General features: G+C 42.9%; 1 protein-coding gene across 1 annotated transcript in view; it reads right to left on the bottom strand.

Annotated features, from left to right (window-relative positions):
• The window catches only part of LOC140739621 (serine/threonine-protein kinase 32A-like), a 583208-nt gene that overhangs the window by 465132 nt on the left and 99499 nt on the right, over positions 1–18577 (bottom strand). Inside the window, exon 2 of the mRNA XM_073068020.1 lies at positions 10302–10357. Coding sequence (XP_072924121.1) covers positions 10302–10357 — 56 coding nt within the window. The remainder of the gene's footprint in view (positions 1–10301; positions 10358–18577) is intronic.

The following is an 18577-nucleotide window of genomic DNA, read 5'->3' as shown; positions in this document are numbered from 1 at the left end:
GAGCCAGAAAGGATGCTCTGTCCCTCCAGCCAATGTCGCAATTCCTCAAGGGCCTCCTTGACAGCCAGAAGTTTCCAGTTCCCAACATCGTAATTCCGCTCAGCCAGAGTCAAGCAACAGGAAAGAAAGGCACAAGGGTGCAGCCAGCTATCCGCAGATGAGCGCCGAGAGAGGACAGCTCCAATGATGACATCAGATGCATCCACCTCAACCATGAATGGTTGAAATGGGTCTGGGTGTTACAGCAGTAGGGCAGTGGTAAAAAGTTGATGTAACTCCGAAAATGCTTGGTCAGCACCATCTGTCCAATGCAGAGATCTTCTTGGTGAATGTATTTATAGGAGCCACGATAGAGCTGAAATTCCACATGAAGCGGTGATAGAAGTTCGTGAACCCCATCAAGCACCATACCTGTTTGACTTTAGAAGGTTTGGGCCACTCTGCAACTGCCTGAACTTTACTAGGGTCCATTTGAACCTGGTCTTTATGGAATTCACATTTTTCAGGCTTGGCGTAAAGGTTATTTTCAAGAAGGCGTCTGAGCACTCTCTGGACATGCTGGAGATGCTCCTGATGAGAGCGGAATAGATAAGGATATCATCTAAATACACAAACTGGTTCAACATGTCCCTGAGCACATCGTTAACCAAGGTCTGGAATACAGCAGGGTATTGGCCAGACCAGAAGGCATCACAAAGCACTCATAGTGGCTATTAGAGGTGTTGAAAGCTGTCTTCCACTCATCCCCTTCTCTTATGTGAATCAGTTTGTAAGCATCGCACAGATCAATTTTGGAAAACATGGTTGCTCCCTGGAGATGTTGAAACACAGATGCCAGTAGGGAAGAGGGTAGCAGTTCTTCACAGTGATGTAATTCAGAGGCCAATAATCAATGCAGGGACAGAGCTTGCCATCTTTCTTGCTCACAAAAAAGAAGCCCGCTCCTGCTGGCAAGGTTGACGGGCGGATAAACCCCATGGCCAATGACTCCTTGATGCACTTCCCTATGGCCAACATTTCAGAACAAGAGAGGGAAAAGAGCCAGCCCCGGGGAGGACTAGAGCCAGGTAGGAGGTCTATGGCACAGTCGTATGGCTGGTGTGGGGCAGGGTGGTGGCTTTCCTTTTACTGAAAACCTCAAGGAGATCTGCATATTTAGTCTGAATCCCAGACAGGTCCACATCCTGAGCTGACACAGGAGGGAATTCATGGAACGGAGCATGAGGTGGATTCAGACAAGTAGACTCTAGACAAGTCTCAGAGTGTTTTCAGAGGCCAATTGATCCGTAGGTTACAGACAGACAGACATACTTTATTGATCCTGAGGGAAATACGTCAGGATGACCAGGGGAGACAAGTTATTTCTTGATATTCATTTACAGGATGTGGGCATCGCCAGCTAAGTCAGCATTTATTGCCCATCCCTAGTTGCCCTTGAGACGAAGGTGATGAGCTGCCTTCTTGAACTGCTGCAGTCTCTGAGGTGTAGGTATACCCACAGTGCTATTAGAATTCTATGATTTTGACCCAGCAACAATGAAGGAACAGCGATATGTTTCCAAGTCAGGATAGTGAGTGACTTGAAGGGGGATTTCCAAGTGGTAGTGTTCCCAGGTATCTGCCGTTCTTGTCCTTCTAAATGGTAGTGGTCGTGGGTCTGGAAGATACTGCCTTAGAAACTTTGGTGTGTTGTTACAGTGCATCTTGTAGGTAGTACACACTGCTGAAAATGTTCATCGATAATGGAGGGATTGGATGCCTGTGGAAGGGGTACCAATCAAGTGGAATGCATCATACTGGATGGTATCAAGTTTCTTGAGCTTTGACGGAACTGCACTCATCCAGGCAAATGATGAGTATTCCATTACATTCCTGACCTGAGCCTTGTAGATGGTGGACAAACTTTGGGGAGTCAGGAGGTAAATTACACACTGCAGGATTCCTAGCCTTTGACCTGGTCTGGTAGCCATGGTGTATATATGGCTCGACCAGTTCAGTTTCCTGTCAATGGTAGCCCCCAGGATATTGATAGTAGGGGATTCAGCTATGGGGATGCCACTGAATATCAAAGGATAATGATTAGAGCCTCTCTTGTTGGAGACGGTCATTGCCTGGCACTTGTGTAGCTCGAATGTTACTTGTCACTTGTCAGCCCAAGCCTGGATATTGTCCAGGTCCTGCTGCATTTGGGTCTGAGCTGCTTCACTATCTGAGGAGTCACAAATTGTGCAGTCATCCCCACTTCTGACCTTATGACGGAAAGAAGGTCATTGATGAAGCAGCTGAAGATGGTTAGTCCTAGAACACTTTCCTGAGGAACTGCAGTGATGTTCTGAGGATGAGATGATTGACCTCCAACCACCACAACCATCTTCCATTGTGTCAGGAAAAATTCCAACCAGCAGAGGTTTTCCCCCCTAATTTCCATTGACTCCATTTTAGCCAGGGCACCTTGATGCCATACTTGGTCAAATGCTGACTTGATGTCGAGGGCTATCACTCTCACCTCACTTCTGGTATTTAGCTCTTTGGTCCATGTTTGGACCAAGGAGCTGATGAGGTCAGGAGCTGAGGAGTCTTGACGGAACCCAAACTGGGCATCCATAAGTAGGTTATTACTGAGTAAGTGCTGCATGATAGCACTGTTGATGATCCCTTCCATTACTTTGCTGATGATTGAGAGTAGGCTGATAGGGCAGTAATTGGCTAGGTTGGACTTGCCCTGTTTCTTTTGTACAGGCATACCTGGGCAATTTTCCATTTTCCTGGGTAGATGCTGGTGTTGTAGCTGTACAGGAACAGCTTGGCTAGTGGCATGGCAAGTTCTGCAGCACAAGTCTTCAGGACTATTGCTTGGATTTTATCTGAGCCCATAGCCTTTGCAGTATCCAGTGCTTTCAGCCTTTTTATTGATATCACGTGGAGTGAATCAGTGGTAGTGCGCACAACACAGTGGAGGGTTTCTTCATTGTAGAGATGGGATTTAGTCTCCACAAACACTGTGCAGTGGTCACTTCTACCAATGCTGTCATGGATAGATACTTCCACATCAGGCAGATTGGTGAGAATGAGGTCAAGTGTGTTTTTCCCTCTTGTTGGTTCCCTCACCACCTGCTGTAGTCCCAGTCTATGTCCAGTAGGACGCAACCAGCTCAGTCTGTAGTGGGACTACCGAGCCACTCTTGGTGATAGACATTGAAGTCCCCCACCCAGAGTACACCCTTACCACACACAATGCCTCCTCCAAGTACTGCTCAACATGGAGAAGTACTGATTCATCAGCAGAGGTAGGACGGTATGTGGTAATCAGGAGAAGATATCCTTGCCCATGTTTAACCTGGTGCCAAGAGACTTTTTCGGGTCTTGGGGGACTCTCATCAATGTATGAGAGTTGCCAGGGCAACTCCCTCTCTGCTCTATACCACTGTGCCATCACCTCTGCTAGGCTTGTCCTGCCGGTGAGATGGTACATATCCAGGATTGGCGATGGTGGAGTCTGGAATGTTAACTGTAATGTATGATTCTGTCAGTACAACTGTGTCAGGCTGTTGCTTGAGCTAGTCTGTGAGACAGCTCTCCCAACTTTGGCACAAGTCCCTAGATGTTAGTAAGGAGGACTTTGCACTATTAGACAGGGCTAGTTTGCCATTGTCATTTCCAGTGCCGAGGTTGATGGCAGGTTAACCATCCGGGTTCATTCCATATTTTCTTTTTAGTGGTCGGATACAACTGAATGGCTTGCTAGGCCATTTGCTGTGGGTCTGGAGTCACATAGTGGTCAGACCAATACCAGTGGCAGTTCAGGCAAACCAACCAGATAGAAAGAGACTTCTTCATGATGGTAGCCTTTGAGCACAAGTTGGAGGGATTGGTGGCTGGTGCTCAAAGGTTGACCGTCCAATGCCTTGACTTGGATCTTTTCTCTTAATTCCTGAGTTGGAAATCCCCAACTCTGAGCTAGAGAGATGTCCATGAAGTTCCCAGCTGCACCAGAGTTAATAAACACACTAAGTTCATGACCTGAGACCTCCACGACAAGGAAGATATGAGCATTACACAATTAGGGAAAGCTGACTAAAGAAAGAAACTACCTGTCAGGATTCCCCTCCTTGCTGACGGGTATCCTCTTTTACTGGATGCTTGGAACATGCCGCCCAGAAATGTCCTGGATTGCCACAAGCAGGCACCAACAGGCGCCACTCTCGTTCTGCCTGAGACAGGTGCATGTGCCCTACTTGCATAGGCTCCTCCGTGGACTACGTGCTGGGTAGTGAGGGAGGGAGAGAGGACGAGGAAAGACGATGATCAATAAGAAGCTTGAAACATTCTTTCCCTGCACCACTCAGTCACCCAGTCATCAACTCAAATAACCAGATTAATCAGGTCATCCAGACTATCTTGCTTGTCCTGGAAAGCGATCTCATCCCTTGCGTTCAGTCCATGCTGGAAGGCAGTGATGAGAGATCTCATTCCAACCCGTCTCTACTACAAGCGTATGGAATTTGCCTGCATAGGCTCTCGCATTCCTCTGCCTTGGCGCAGGTCCAAGAGTCAGTAGGCAGCATCATCACCAAAACGACCAGCTTGGAATGTCAGCTCTCACTGGATAATAAAATTCCTGCAACCATCATGAAACACATAGTTCAACAAGATAGACATACAACTAATTCATTATTTTAGTAAATGGAGGCTTTCAATCTAATTGTTCAAATAATCCTTTTTACAGTACCAAATATCCAGGTATATAGCAATTAACTTTTTATATAACTTAATTATATCAGAATGTTGGAAAAGACTGAAATAAAACTGATACCAAGAGCATCTACACATATGAAACCAGAGACTTCTATAAAGCAAGTTCATGAAAATAATGGCCTGGTGTGCAAACACCAATGTCTGGGAAAGGAAATGGCTACACTAAGTGCTGGATACAATCTGGTCCATCACAGGCAAAGTCCTCTCTGCCAATGAGTCTATTTACATGGAGCACTGTCACTACATGGTGCAGCATCCATCATCAAAGACCCCCACCATCTAGCCATGCCCTCTTGTCACTGCTGTCATCAGGCAGGACGTATAGAAGCTTTAGGCCCCACACCTCTAGATTCAGCAGCAGTTAATACCCTACAACCATCAGGCTCATGAACCAGTATAGATAATTTCAATCACACTAGACTGAACTGATTCTATGACCTATAGACTCAGCTTCCAAGACTCGTTACACCTCTTGTTCACAGCATTTTTTAATAATGTGCACAGTTTGTCTTTGTTTGGAAGTTGTTTGTTTGTCAATCTTTACCTGTTTGGGTATAGCTATTTTGTGAAGTTCCATGTTAATTCATGTTTTCATGTTAATGCCTCAAGGTAATATAAGGTAATATGTATTTACTTTGATAAATTAACCTTGAAGATTGAACTTTGATTTGTTTTAACTACATTTGCTTAGAAAGTTCGATCAAAGTAAGTAAAATTGCATCTTAACAACTGGCAATAATTTTGTCCATTAATCTTACTTTCTCATCTCCAAATGTTCACAGAACACAATACACAACTGTTATATTCAAATTCCATGACCAAATCTCAAATACAATGACAGAAAATAGTATTAATGGTAAGATTCTTGGCAGTGTGGAGGATCAGAGGGATCTTGGGGTCCGAGTCCACAGGACACTCAAGGCTGCTGCGCAGGTTGACTCTGTGGTTAAGAAAGCATATGGTGCAATGGCCTTCAATTGTGGGAGTAAGTTTAGGAGCCAAGAGGTAATGTTGCAGCTATATAGAACCCTAGTAAGACCCACCTGAAGTACTGTGCTCAGTTCTGGTCGCCTCACTATAGGAAGGATGTGCAAACCATAGAAAGGGTGCAGAGGAGATTTACAAGGATGTTGCCTGGATTGGGGAGCATGCCTTATGAGAATAGGTTGAGTGAATTTGGCCTTTTCTCCTTGGAGTGACACAGGATGGGAGGTGACCTGGTAGAGATGTATAAGACAATGAGAGGCATTGATTGTGTGGATAGTCAGAGGCTATCCAGGGAAGAACCAGGGCTGAAATGGCTATCACAAGAGGGCACAGTTTTACAGTGCTTGGGAATAAGTACAGAGGAGATATCAGGCCTAAGTTTTTTTTTTAAAAACACAGAGTGGTGAGTGTGTGGAATGGACTGCCGGCAATGATGGTGAAGGTGGATACGATAGGGTCTTTTAAGAGACTCTGGACAGGTATATGGAGCTCAGAAAAATAGAGTGCTATGGGTAACCCTAGGTAATTTCTCAGGTAAGGACATGTTCGGCACAGCTTTGTGGGCCAAAGGGCCTGTATTGTGCTGTATGTTTTCTACATTTCTATCTCAGCCGTTTCATTGCCTCATATTCCTTTTTCTCATTTAGACAGTTTAGACGTTTAAAGACTTTAAGGGATGATCAAATATCATTAATTTCTCAAATACACTTCCATCTGTCACTCTACACACCCTAAATGACAGGAAAAGTGTATGTTACAAACACTCCCTTGGTGTGTTCGTTTTGGCAACCACATCTCCTCCATGGTCACTATCATCACAAGTGCGCCACAAGGCTGTGTGCCTAGCCCACTGCTCTACTCGCTTTTCACTTCTGACTGTGTGGCTAAGCACAGCTCCAATGCTATATTTAAGCTTGCTGATGACACCACTGTTGTAGGCCGAATCAAAGGTGATGAATCAACATACAGGAGGGAGATTGAAAATCTAGCTGAGTGGTGTCAATACAAGAACCTCTTGCTCAATATCAGCAAAACCAAGGAGCTGATTATTGACTTGAGGAGAAACCAGAGGTCCATGAGCCAGTCCTCATTGGAGTTTCAGAGGTGGTAAGGGTCAACAACTTTAAATTCCTTGGTGTTATCATTTAAGAGGACCTGTTCTGGGGCTCAACACATAGGTGCAATTACTAAGAAAGCGCAGCAGTGTTTCTGCTTCCTTGGGAGTTTACGAAGATTCGACATGACATCTAAATCTTTGACAAACTTCTATAGTGGTGTAGCGGAGAACATATTGACTTATTGCTTCATAGCCTGGTGTGGAAACACCAATGCCCTTGAATGGAAAATCCTACAAAAAGTAGTGGATATGGTCCAGTCCATCACAAGTAAAAACCTCACAACCATTGAGAATATCTACACAAGACATTGTGGCAGAAAATAGCATCCATCACCTGGTACCCCCTAATCCCAGGAAATGCTCTCTTCTCACTGCTACCATCAGGAAGAAGTTACAGGAGCCACAGGATTCGCACAACTAGGTTCAGGGATAGTCATTAATCCTCAACCATCAGGCTCTTGAACCAAAGGGGATAACTTCACTCAACTTCACTTTATTGAAATGCTCCCACTTTCAAGGGCTCTTCATCTCATGTTCTCAATATTTATTATTTATTTATTTATTATTGTTTCTCTTTTTGTACTGCACAGTTTGTGTCTTTCGCACACTGGTTGAATGCCCAAGTTGCTGCAGTCTTTCATTGATTCTGTTATGGTTATAATTCTATTATGGATTTATTGAGTATGTCCACAAGAAAATGAATCTCAGGGTTGTATATGGTGACATATATGTACTTCGAAAATAAATTTACTTTGAACTTTTTGAACTTTGAGGAAGGTCTTAAGGAATGTTTTGAAAGGGAAAGGGGAGGTGTATTGAGAATTTCTACCAAGTTAGGGCGTGGAATAACATTAAGTGGTGGGGCAATGGTTACTTGTCATTGCATGTGCACAACTACATAGTTCATGGAGGCCCAAGGTCTTGAACAATGAGTACTAAGCCTGACCATACTGAGGTTGATTCCTCCTGCTGATTCACCAGCCCTTCCTGTCCAGGTCTGTCAATCACCAGTCATCTACCTGACTAACCCCCTCACCAATCACCTCCATTGAGCATGTTGGGACTTTTTCTCTGGAGCATAGAATGAGTGGTGAGCTATGGAGGTGTATACAACCATGAGAGACACAGATGGGGTCACCAATTTATTAGTAACTAGAGAACCCACTACTGTGGATTAACTATGTGACAATCATACTTTTGTATTCAAATGGAATCAAACTCACCTTTATGGGCTACTTGGAGAGAGTCCAAACAGTGATCTCTTTGTCACTAGGTTTCCTCTGTTTCATACCTTCCTCACCTCTCCTCTCGCAAACTTCTTCTAGTTGCAGCTCTTGTGAGAGTCATTTATCAATACTCTGGATTCATCTCAACTCATCCCTTTGGGCTACTGAAAGTTTAAACCAGCGACCACACTCACTGGTGTCTTTCATTGACCGAAACCATTTCGACTGACTGTGTGTCTGTGTCTGTGTCTTTGTATATTCAAAATAAGCTGCAGAATGAATGTAAACATTCATTGTCCATCACCTCTCTCACCATAGTAACCAAGCAATTTTGTAGTCAGTAGAAGTCCAACAGTGTCCAAAAGACAGTCTTATTCTCTCGGCGTTTTAAAGTGACAGTCTACAGAAAAAAATGAACCCTACGGGTATATAACACAAGTTATTGGGTATACTTAAATAACTTAACTTAACTTAACAATAAAGCAGGGATTGACAGATTCTTGGTTAGTCAGCGCATCAAATGTTATCGGCAGAAGGCAGGAGAATGAGGCTGAGAGGGATAATAAATTGACCATGATGGAATGCCAAAGCAGACTCAGTGGGCCAAGTGGCCTAATTCTGCTCTTATGTCTTGGTCTTATAACCTGCAAAGGTACTGGACTGAAGTACCTTTGCAGCATTTCTATCATCTCATTAAATACCTGAGCAGGCCAATATTGTGCCAGTATTTGGTCCTATTTCCAGCAACATAATTGCTTCTTTGCATTACCAGAATAACCTCATTCTAAATCTTATTTTTTTGCTCATCCTTCTCATATTAATTCTCCTAAAATATCTCCATTAATTTGATATATAAATGGAAGCCCTCACACATTATTGAGATTTCATAGAATTATACAGCATAGAAACAGATCCTTTGGGCCAAACACATCCATGCTGACCATCAAGTACCGATCTATTCTAATTCCATTTCCAAGCGCACTGTAGCTTTCCATGCCTGCGCCTTCCAATATATCTGATTTGGGACTACCCTGGGATTTTGAATTGACTCCTGCTTTGACAACTGCCAGGTCTGCATCTTAGTTCATTTTCAGGCACTGCTCTCTTTCCTCAAATTCAGTTTGCACTTTTTTGAAATTAATCTGAGGGTCATAGACTTTCAACATAGCCATGCAGTTATGCAGCGTTCTCAATGACATCATTTTACAACATTCATTTTATTTTTGTAAGTCACACCTCATTTCACAGCCCTTCTTCAAACATCAATTTGCTCCAAGGTGCAGAAAATAATAGCAAGACATATGCTTAATAAAAACCCTCACTGCATTAGTGTGCATTGATTATGATAGTCAGGATGCTGACTTCCAAATCAAGATTTGGGGAAGAAAAATAATTGCAAAGAGCAATTCCTGGAGAAACATTAAAAAGCTTATTGTCTTCCATTACCTCTTGACATTTGGAGGCATCCTTTGGCAAATTGGGCATGATGATCTTAATAGGTTATGGTATGTCTATTCCATGACACAAGTTCCCCTTTCTCACAAGCATGCACATAAATACCCACATTACATTTATGAAAGATTAGTGTTTCACAAAATAGCATTTAAAGAGTAAGTGAATATCCACTTAGCTACCTTGATGTTTTTATCATAGCATTTTAGTTGGCAAAGTAGAACCTAATTAAATGTCAGTTTACCACATCAAAGTGACCTGGTGTGATATGGCTTGAAATTAACTTTCTGTTCTGATTCATAATCAGTCCACCCAGTAAATGTTAGAGATCCAATGGAATAAAGATTGAGTCACTAATTTATTTGCTGACTTTCCCAACACGTCGTCATCTGAACCCTTAGTGCCTAGGTGGCACATGGTGCCTCAACCTTCCCAACACGCTTCATTGAAAATTCAATCACAGTCAATACAGATGATGCAACATCAAGAACATAAAAATATAAGAAATAGCAGCTGGCTATTCAGACAGTCAAGTGTGCTCTGCCATTCAATGAGATCAGGGCTAAACCTGAAACTGCACCTCGTCTTTTATTTTCACACCTGGTTCCCAGATCAGTTCTCTTAAGAGTGCAAAAATCTAGCAATCTCAAAATATCCGATTCCAGATTTTTCACAGCTCTCTGGTCTTGTCGAAAGAGACAGAAGGATAATTCTGTAGATATCAGCATAGTACTATGAAGGTGCAAAGTAGCAGAATCCCTTACCTTTCCAAAGCTGCCCTTGCCAATTGCTCTTAAGATCTGGAAGTGGTCAAAGTTCACTGTAAGGAATGAAAGGTGAGTCACTTCACAATATATTTCTGCTACCAGCCATCATCATCATCATGAATATAAAAATTTCTGTTTGGCAATAATGATCTTGCTTTTGATGAGGCAGAGACATGCAATTTGTTTTGCAGGACTGGTTATTTAGAACCATAGAACAGTACAGTACAGGCCCTTCAGCCCTCTATGTTGTGCCGACCCATATGATCCTTTAACAATGTACTAAACCCACACTACCCCATAACCCTCCATTTTTCTTTCATCCATGTGCCTGTCCAAGAGACTCTTAAATACCCTAATGTTTTAGCCTCCACCACCATCATGGCAAGTCATTCCAGGTACTCACAACCCTCTGTGTAAAAAACTTACCCCTGATGTCTTCCCTAAACTTCCCTCCCTTAATTTTGTACATATGCCCTCTGGTGTTGGCTATTGGTGCCCTGGGAAACAGGTACTGACTATCCACCCTATCTATGCCTCTCATAATCTTGTAGACCTTTATCAAGCCCCCTCTCATTCTTCTACACTCCACAGAGAAAAGTCCCAGTTCTGCTAACCTTGCTTCATATGACTTGTTCTCCAAACCAGGCAACATCCTGGTAAATCTCCTCTGCACCCTCTCCATAGCTTCCATATACTTCCTATAATGAGGTGACCAGAATTGAACACAATACTCTAAGTGCGGTCTCACCAGAGTTGCAACATGACCTCTCTACTCTTGAACTCAATCCCCCTGTTAATGAAGCCTAGCATCCCATAGGCCTTCTTAACTACCCTATCAATCTGCGCAGCAACCTTGAGGGATGTATGGATTTGAACTCCAAGGTCCCTTTGTTCATCCACACTCTTAAGTAACTGACCATTAATCCTGTACTCAGTCTTCTGGTTTGTCCTTCCAAAATGCATCAACTCACACTTATCCAGATTGAACTCCATCTGCCATTTTTCTGACAAACTCTGCAGCCTGTCTATATCCTCTTGTAACCTCTGACCACCTACAGCTCCATCCACAACTCCTCCAATCTTCGCGTCATCCGCAAACTTACTCACCCATCCTTCCCCTTCTACATCCAGGTCATTTATAAAAATCACAAATAGCAGGGGTCCCAGGACAGATCCCTGTGGCACTCCACTAGTCACTGATCTCCAGGCAGAATACTTTCCTACTACAATACCCTCTGCTTTCTTCCTTTAAGCCAATTTTTTATCCAAACAGCCATGGTTCCACTTATCCCATGCCTCATGACTTTCAGGATGAGTCTCTCATGAGGGACCTTGTCAATGCTTTGCTAAAGTCCATGTAGACCACATCCACTGCCCTACCCTCATCAATTTCTTTTGTTATCTCTTCAAAAAACTCAATCAGGCTCATGAGGCAGTTGTTTAGGGACAGTTCTAAACTTCTCCCATATTACTTCTGTGCTTTCCCCTTTGAACATCTGTTTCCAAATTCCAATTTCTTACACATTTGTAAATAAAGAATGGGTCAAGTAATTATTTTAAAGATTATATAGTGTGTGTGTGCGCGTGCGTGTGCACAGTGCTTTTAATTTCCCTTAGTATTCCACTTCTTACTACTATACAGTTCCGTAATAACAAAAACTGTAGGATGTTGTAACTGTTAAACAAAACTCCTCCTTTGAGAAATTGGGAACTAGTAGATTGTATCTAACTGACAAGGAAATGTTTAAGTGTATGAGGTGGTTTGAACTCTGAACTTGTTCTCAAACCTAGTTCTACATAACTTATGAGTAGTTCATGCCAAAAACAGCTTAAGAACTCAGGGGTCAAGCATCATCTATGGAGGTCAAATGATGATCAACGTTCAGATCTTGATCCAAAACATTGGTTAACATTTCTCTAATGGCTGCTATCAGTTGACTAGGCTTTAACATGAAGCTTGCACTCATTGTCCAGGTATAAGAGGCAAGGAAAATATCCATTAAACAATCACTGAGCATGTGTACCAATAGTAGAGCTTGATAATTATTACTGGAATCATGAGCAAAAAGAAACTGATCTTCCTATCCTCACAATTGAGTAAAATGAAAAAGAAAATGTAAAATAAAAAACAAAATACTTCTCAGTGAAATAATGATTCAATAATTCAGCAAAATGACATACATAATTCCAGTCTCTTCAGCCAACTTTAACAAAGATAGCAACAATATATTATGCAATATTTTCTTATCATGTGGGAAGGAGGCTGTTCAACACATTGTGTCAATGCTGATTCTCAGAGCAATCCCATCAGTCCCTTTCTCCTATTTATTTCCTTCTAACCTATTCATTCCCACTTGACCACGTAGATGTAGTGCCTAACATATCCTAGAGTGTAGGAGATGAGAACGAAATTGGAGTTAGTGTAAAAACTTTCTGATGTTTGGCACAGACACGGGGCTCATGCTCACTTCTATAATTCTCACAGATTCTTTTCCACTTTAAGAATGATTTACATAGTTGATTAACAAACCAACCACCACATCGTTGGAATGAGGAAGATCACATGCAAACTCCACATATTTAGTATAGAGGTCAGGAGTGAGCATTGGTCCCTAGATCTGTTGCAGAATTAGCGTTAATTGATGTGCCACTCAACATTTACCTATGTTGTCGCTGTAATAGCAGAAGCAGATTTATCATCACAGATATGTGTCAAGAAATTTTTAACTCAGCAGCAGTTCAATGCAATACATAATATAGTAGGAAAAAGTAATAATAAATAAATAAATCAATTACAGTATATGTATATTGAACAGATTAAAAATCGTGCAAAAACAGAAATAATATATATATACAGTCGGCTCTCCTTATCCGCGGGGGATTGCTTCCGGGATCCCCCACGGATACCAAAAAACGTGGATGCTAAAGTCCCTTATTTAACCAGTCACAATGAGGTGGACCTTAGGACCCAGCAGAATCCCAGACCTTATTTACCGGTCACCGTGAGATGGTCTTTAGGACCTGGTGCAGCTCTGAATCCGCAGTGTTTCTTTTCACAAAAATAATCACGATTACGATTGAAAATAAAGTGGAAATAATAAAGCGATCAGAAAGAGGTGAAACGCCATCAGTCACTGGAAAAGCGTTAGGCTACAGTTGGTCAACAATCGGAACAATTTTAATGGATAATGTGAAAGGCCCTGCCCCGATGAAAGCTACAATTATTACTAAGCAACACAGTGGTTTGATTATTGAAATACATACATTTCTTAAGTGTTTTATATGCATAGAAAGGTAAAATATATACTATATACTAAGACAAACGTTTGACTAACTGACGCTAAATAATACCGGATGTACCTGTTCCAACCTCAAATCCATTTTAAAGACTGACTCACTCCTTCATAACCCGGGAACTGCCTGCACTTTTAAATCATCTCTAGATTACTTATAATACCTAATACAATGTAAATGCTATGTAAATAGTTGGTATACTGTATTGTTTAGGGAATAATGACAAGAAAAAATAGTCTGTACATGCTCAAACAACGAGTGCTGGAAAGAGAACTTCCGGGTTTTCCCAATCCGCGGTTGGCTGAATCCGCGCATGCGGAATCCGCAGATAAAGAGGGCCGACTGTATTTAAAAAGTGAGGTAGTGTTCACTGGTTCAAAGTTCATTTAGGAATCGGATGGCAGAGGGGAAGAAGCTTTTCCTGAATCACTGAGTGTGTGCCTTCAGGCTTCTGTATCTCCTACCTAATGGTAACAGTGAGAAAAGGGCATGTCCTGGGTGCTGGAGCTCCTTAATAATGGACGCTGTCTTTCTGAGACACTAAAAATGTCCTGGGTACTTTGTAGGCTAGTGCCCAAGATGGAGCCGACTAAATTTACAACCCTCTACAGCTTCTTTCGGTCCTGTGTTGACAGTGATGCAACCTGACAGAATGCTCTTTCCTTTCTCTCATCTTCCTGTTGAAGCATATCTCGTGGACTAGAGATGTCGGATACAGCAGGGCTTCAGGGCCATTGTTGATACACTCTGAAAGGTATCATGGTAACTTCAGCCATTTTGGACTCAATGAGTTAACATATCACAATATGTTCACACATGATGCCTGTGAATGTGACACTGCCTGCAATATAATTCATTATCTACTTTTTCTCTTTCAGCTGCTAATTTTCTCCCTTTTCCTATCCCTGTCTTATCTCAGTATAATTTACACTTATCCCAGCTCTGGTGTAAAGACTTCTTCATTTCCCTTTTACTCACTATTCAGGAAACAAAGAAAGACCTTATACACAGAATATCATTCTGTGCCAAGATCTTGTGTGGTCTGAAGGAGTAAGCTCAGCTGTTAATACGACACCTACTGCTAAATTAACAAGACAGCATGATCATCACCTGTGAGATGCTTTTCTCTCAATATCTTCATATAGAGAGTGATAAGTATATGGAAGGAGCTGCCAGAGGAAGCTGTAGAGGCAGATCTTTGAAGAAATCTCTGCTCAGTTATCATCAGTATATATCTTGCTGTATCAGGGGCCGCAACACACTTGGCCACTGAGATACTACTACGAGGAATGCCTACCATTCCATGCCCAGACTGCATTTCAGGAAATCTGATCCCTTGGCAGTCCTTCTACCTGCATACAGGGGTCTCGGGGACTGTGTCAGCATTTACAGGTAGTCCCAGGTTGATGTGAGAGCATCCTTGAGGACAGTGAAGCTACGGAAAGTATCCATCCCAGATGGTGTACGTGACCAAGTACTAAATCACAAGTACTGGTGCTGATCAACTGATTGGAGTGATCACCAGCTTCAAGCAGGCTTCAATTATACTGGTGCCTAAGAAGAACATGGTAACCTGCCTCAATTAATTTCTTCTTAAATCTACAGCACATTACAGGCCCTTCAGCCCACAATGTTGTGCCGACCATGTCACCTACTCTAGAAACTGCCTACTATTTCCCTACCGCATAGCCCTCTATTTTTCTAGGCTCCATATACCTATCTAAGAGTCTCTTAAAAGACCCTATTTTATCTGCCTCTACCATGGTCGCTGGCAGTGCATTCCACACACCCACCACTCTCTGTGTGAAAAACTTACCCCTGACATTCTCCTTTTAACTACTTCCAAGCACCTTAAAGCTATGTCCCATAATGTTAGCAATTTCAGCCCTCGGAAAAAGCCTCTGACTATCCACACGATCAATGCATCTCATCATCTTACACAACTGTATCAGGTCATCTCTCATCCTCCGTCACTCCAAGGAGAAAAGGCCAAGTTCCCTCAACCTGTTCTCATAAGGCAGGCTCTCCAATCCAGGCAACATTCTTGTAAATCTCCTCTGTACCCTTTCTATAGTTTCCACAGCCTTCCTGTAGTGAGGTGACCAGAACTGAACATAGTACTCCAAATAGGGTCTAACTAAGATCTTGCATAGCTTTAAAATTACTTCACAGCTCTTAAACTCAATCCCACAGTTGATGAATGCCATCACACCATATGCCTTCTTAAAAACACTGTCAACCTGTGCAGCAGCTTTGAGTATCCTATGGACATGGACCCCAAGATCTCACTGATCCTCCACATTGCCAAGAACCTTACCATTAACATTATCTTTTGTCTTCAAATTTGACCTACCAAAATGTACTACTTCACACTTATCCGGGTTGAAGTCCATCTGCCACTTCTCAGCCCAGCTCGGCATCCTATTGATATCCCACTGTAATCTCGGACAACCCTCCAGACTACCCACAACCCCCCCACATCAGCAATTTACTAACCCACCCTTCTATTTCCTCATCCAGGTCATTTTTAAAAATCACAAAGAGAAGGGGTTCCAGAACAGATCCCCATGGTCTCCGACCTCCATGCAGAATCCAAACCATCTACAATCTCTCTTTGCCTTCTGTGGTCAAGCCAATTCTGGATCCACAAAGCAAGGTCTCCTTGGATCCCATGACTCATTAATTTCTGAATGAGACTTGTATGGGGAACCTTATCAAATGCCTTAATGAAATCCAGATACACTACATCCAAGTTCAAGTTCAAGTTGCTTTTATTGTCATTTTGACCATAAACTGCTGGTACAGTACACAGTAAAATCGAAACAACATTCCTCCAGGACCGTGGTGCTACATGAAACAACACAAAACTACACTAGACTATGTAAAACAACATAAAAACTGCACTAGACTACAGACCTGCACAGGACTACATAAAGTGCACAGAACAGTGTAGGGCAGTACAATGATTAATAAACAAGACAATAGACACGGGAGAGGACAATAATACAACAATTGCAATATAACAATAAATGATGTAGATGTCAGTCTAGACTCTGAGTATTGAGGAGTCTGATGGCTCGGGGGAAGAAACTGTTGCACAGTCTGGTCTTGACAGCCCAAATGCTTCAGCACCTTTTGCCAAATGGCAGGAGGGAGAAGAGTTTGTGCAAGGGGTGCGTGGGGTCCTTCACAATGCTGTTAGCTTTGCAGGTGCAGCATGTGGTGTAAATGTCTGTAATAGCGGGAAGAGAGACCCCGATGATCTTCTCAGCTGACCTCACTATCCGCTGCAGGGTCTTGTGATCCGAGATGGTGCGATTCCTGAACCAGGCAGTGTTGCAGCTGCTCAGGATGCTCTCGATACATCTTCTGTAGAATGTGATGAGGATGGGGGGTGGGAAATGGACTTTTCTCAGCCTTCGCAGAAAGTAGAGATGCTGCTGGGCTTTCTTGGCTATGGAGCTGGTGTTGAGGGACCAGGTGAGATTCTCCGCCAGGTGAACACCAAGAAATCTGGTGCTCCTAATGATCCCAACGGAGGAGCCATCAATGTTCAGCAGAGAGTGGTTGCTCCATGCTCTCCTGAAGTCAACAACCATCTCTTTTGTTTTGTTCACATTTAGAGATGGGTTGTTGGCTCTGCACCAGTCTGTTAGCCGCTGCACCTCCTCTGTATGCTGACTCGTCATTCTTGCTGTTGAGACCCACCACGGTTGTGTCATCGGCAAACTTGATGATGTGGTTCGAGCTGTGTGTTGCAGCATGGTCATGGGTCAGCAGAGTGAACAGCAGTGGACTGAACACACAGCCCTGGGGGGGCCCTATGCTCAGTGTGATGGTGTTGGAAATGCTGCTCCCGATCCAGACTGACTGGATTGTTACATTCTCAAAGAATTCAATCAGGCTCGTAAGGCATGACCTTCCCTTGACAAAGCCATGCTGACTATCCCTAATCAGATTTTGGTTTTCCAAATGCTCAAAAATCCTGCCTCTCAGGATCTTCTCCAACAACTTGCCCACCACTGAAGTAAGAATCACTGGTCTATATTTTCCTGGGTTATCTCTACTCCTTTTCTTGAACAAGGGAACAACATTTGCAACCTTCCAATCCTGTGGAACTTCCTCCATCTTTACTGACCATCCATCCTTAAAGATCATCACCAGAGGCTCATCAATCTCCTCCCTCATTTCCCACTGTAACCTGGGGTACATCTCATCTAGTCCCAGTGACTTACCTAATTTAATACCTTTCAACAGCTCCAGTACATCCTCTTTCTTAATGTCTATACACTCATGCGTTTCGGTCTACTGTAAGTCATCCCCACAATTACCAAGGTCCTGTTCACTGGTGAATACTGAAGCAAAGTATTCATTAAGAACCTCCGCTGCCTCCTCCAACTCCATGCTAGGTTTCCACTATCGCACCTGATTGGCCCTATTCTCACACGGCTCATTCTCTAGCTCTTCACAAACTTGTAGAATGCCTTGGGGTTTTCCTTAATCCTGCTTGCCAAGGCCTTCTCATGGCCCCTTCTGACTCTCCTAATTCCATTCTTAAGCTCCTTCCTGGCAACCTTGCAATTTTCTAGAGCTCTAACAGTACCTAGTTTCTTGAACCTTTTGTAAGCTTTCCTTTTCTTCTTAACTAGATTTTCTACATCATTTGTACACCATGGTTCTTTAACCCTACCATCCTTTCCCTGTCTCAATGGAACATACCTATGCAGAACGCCATGCAACATTTGCCACATTTATGCTGTGCATTTTCCTGAGAACATCTGCTCCCAATTTACGTTCCCAAGTTCCTGCCTAATAGCATTATATTTCCCCCACTCCAATTACGTTTTCCCAAATTGTCTGCTCCTATCTCTCTCCAGCGCTATGATAAAGGAGATAGAGTTGTGATCACTACCTCCAAAATGCTCTCCCACAGAGAGATCTGACACCTGACCAGGTTCATTTCCCAATACCAGATCTAG

Source organism: Hemitrygon akajei, chromosome 15 (genome assembly GCF_048418815.1).
Source record: "Hemitrygon akajei chromosome 15, sHemAka1.3, whole genome shotgun sequence".
Taxonomy (NCBI): domain Eukaryota; kingdom Metazoa; phylum Chordata; class Chondrichthyes; order Myliobatiformes; family Dasyatidae; genus Hemitrygon; species Hemitrygon akajei.
Note: the sequence above shows the minus strand (reverse complement) of the source record. Positions and strands in the feature narration are given on the sequence as shown.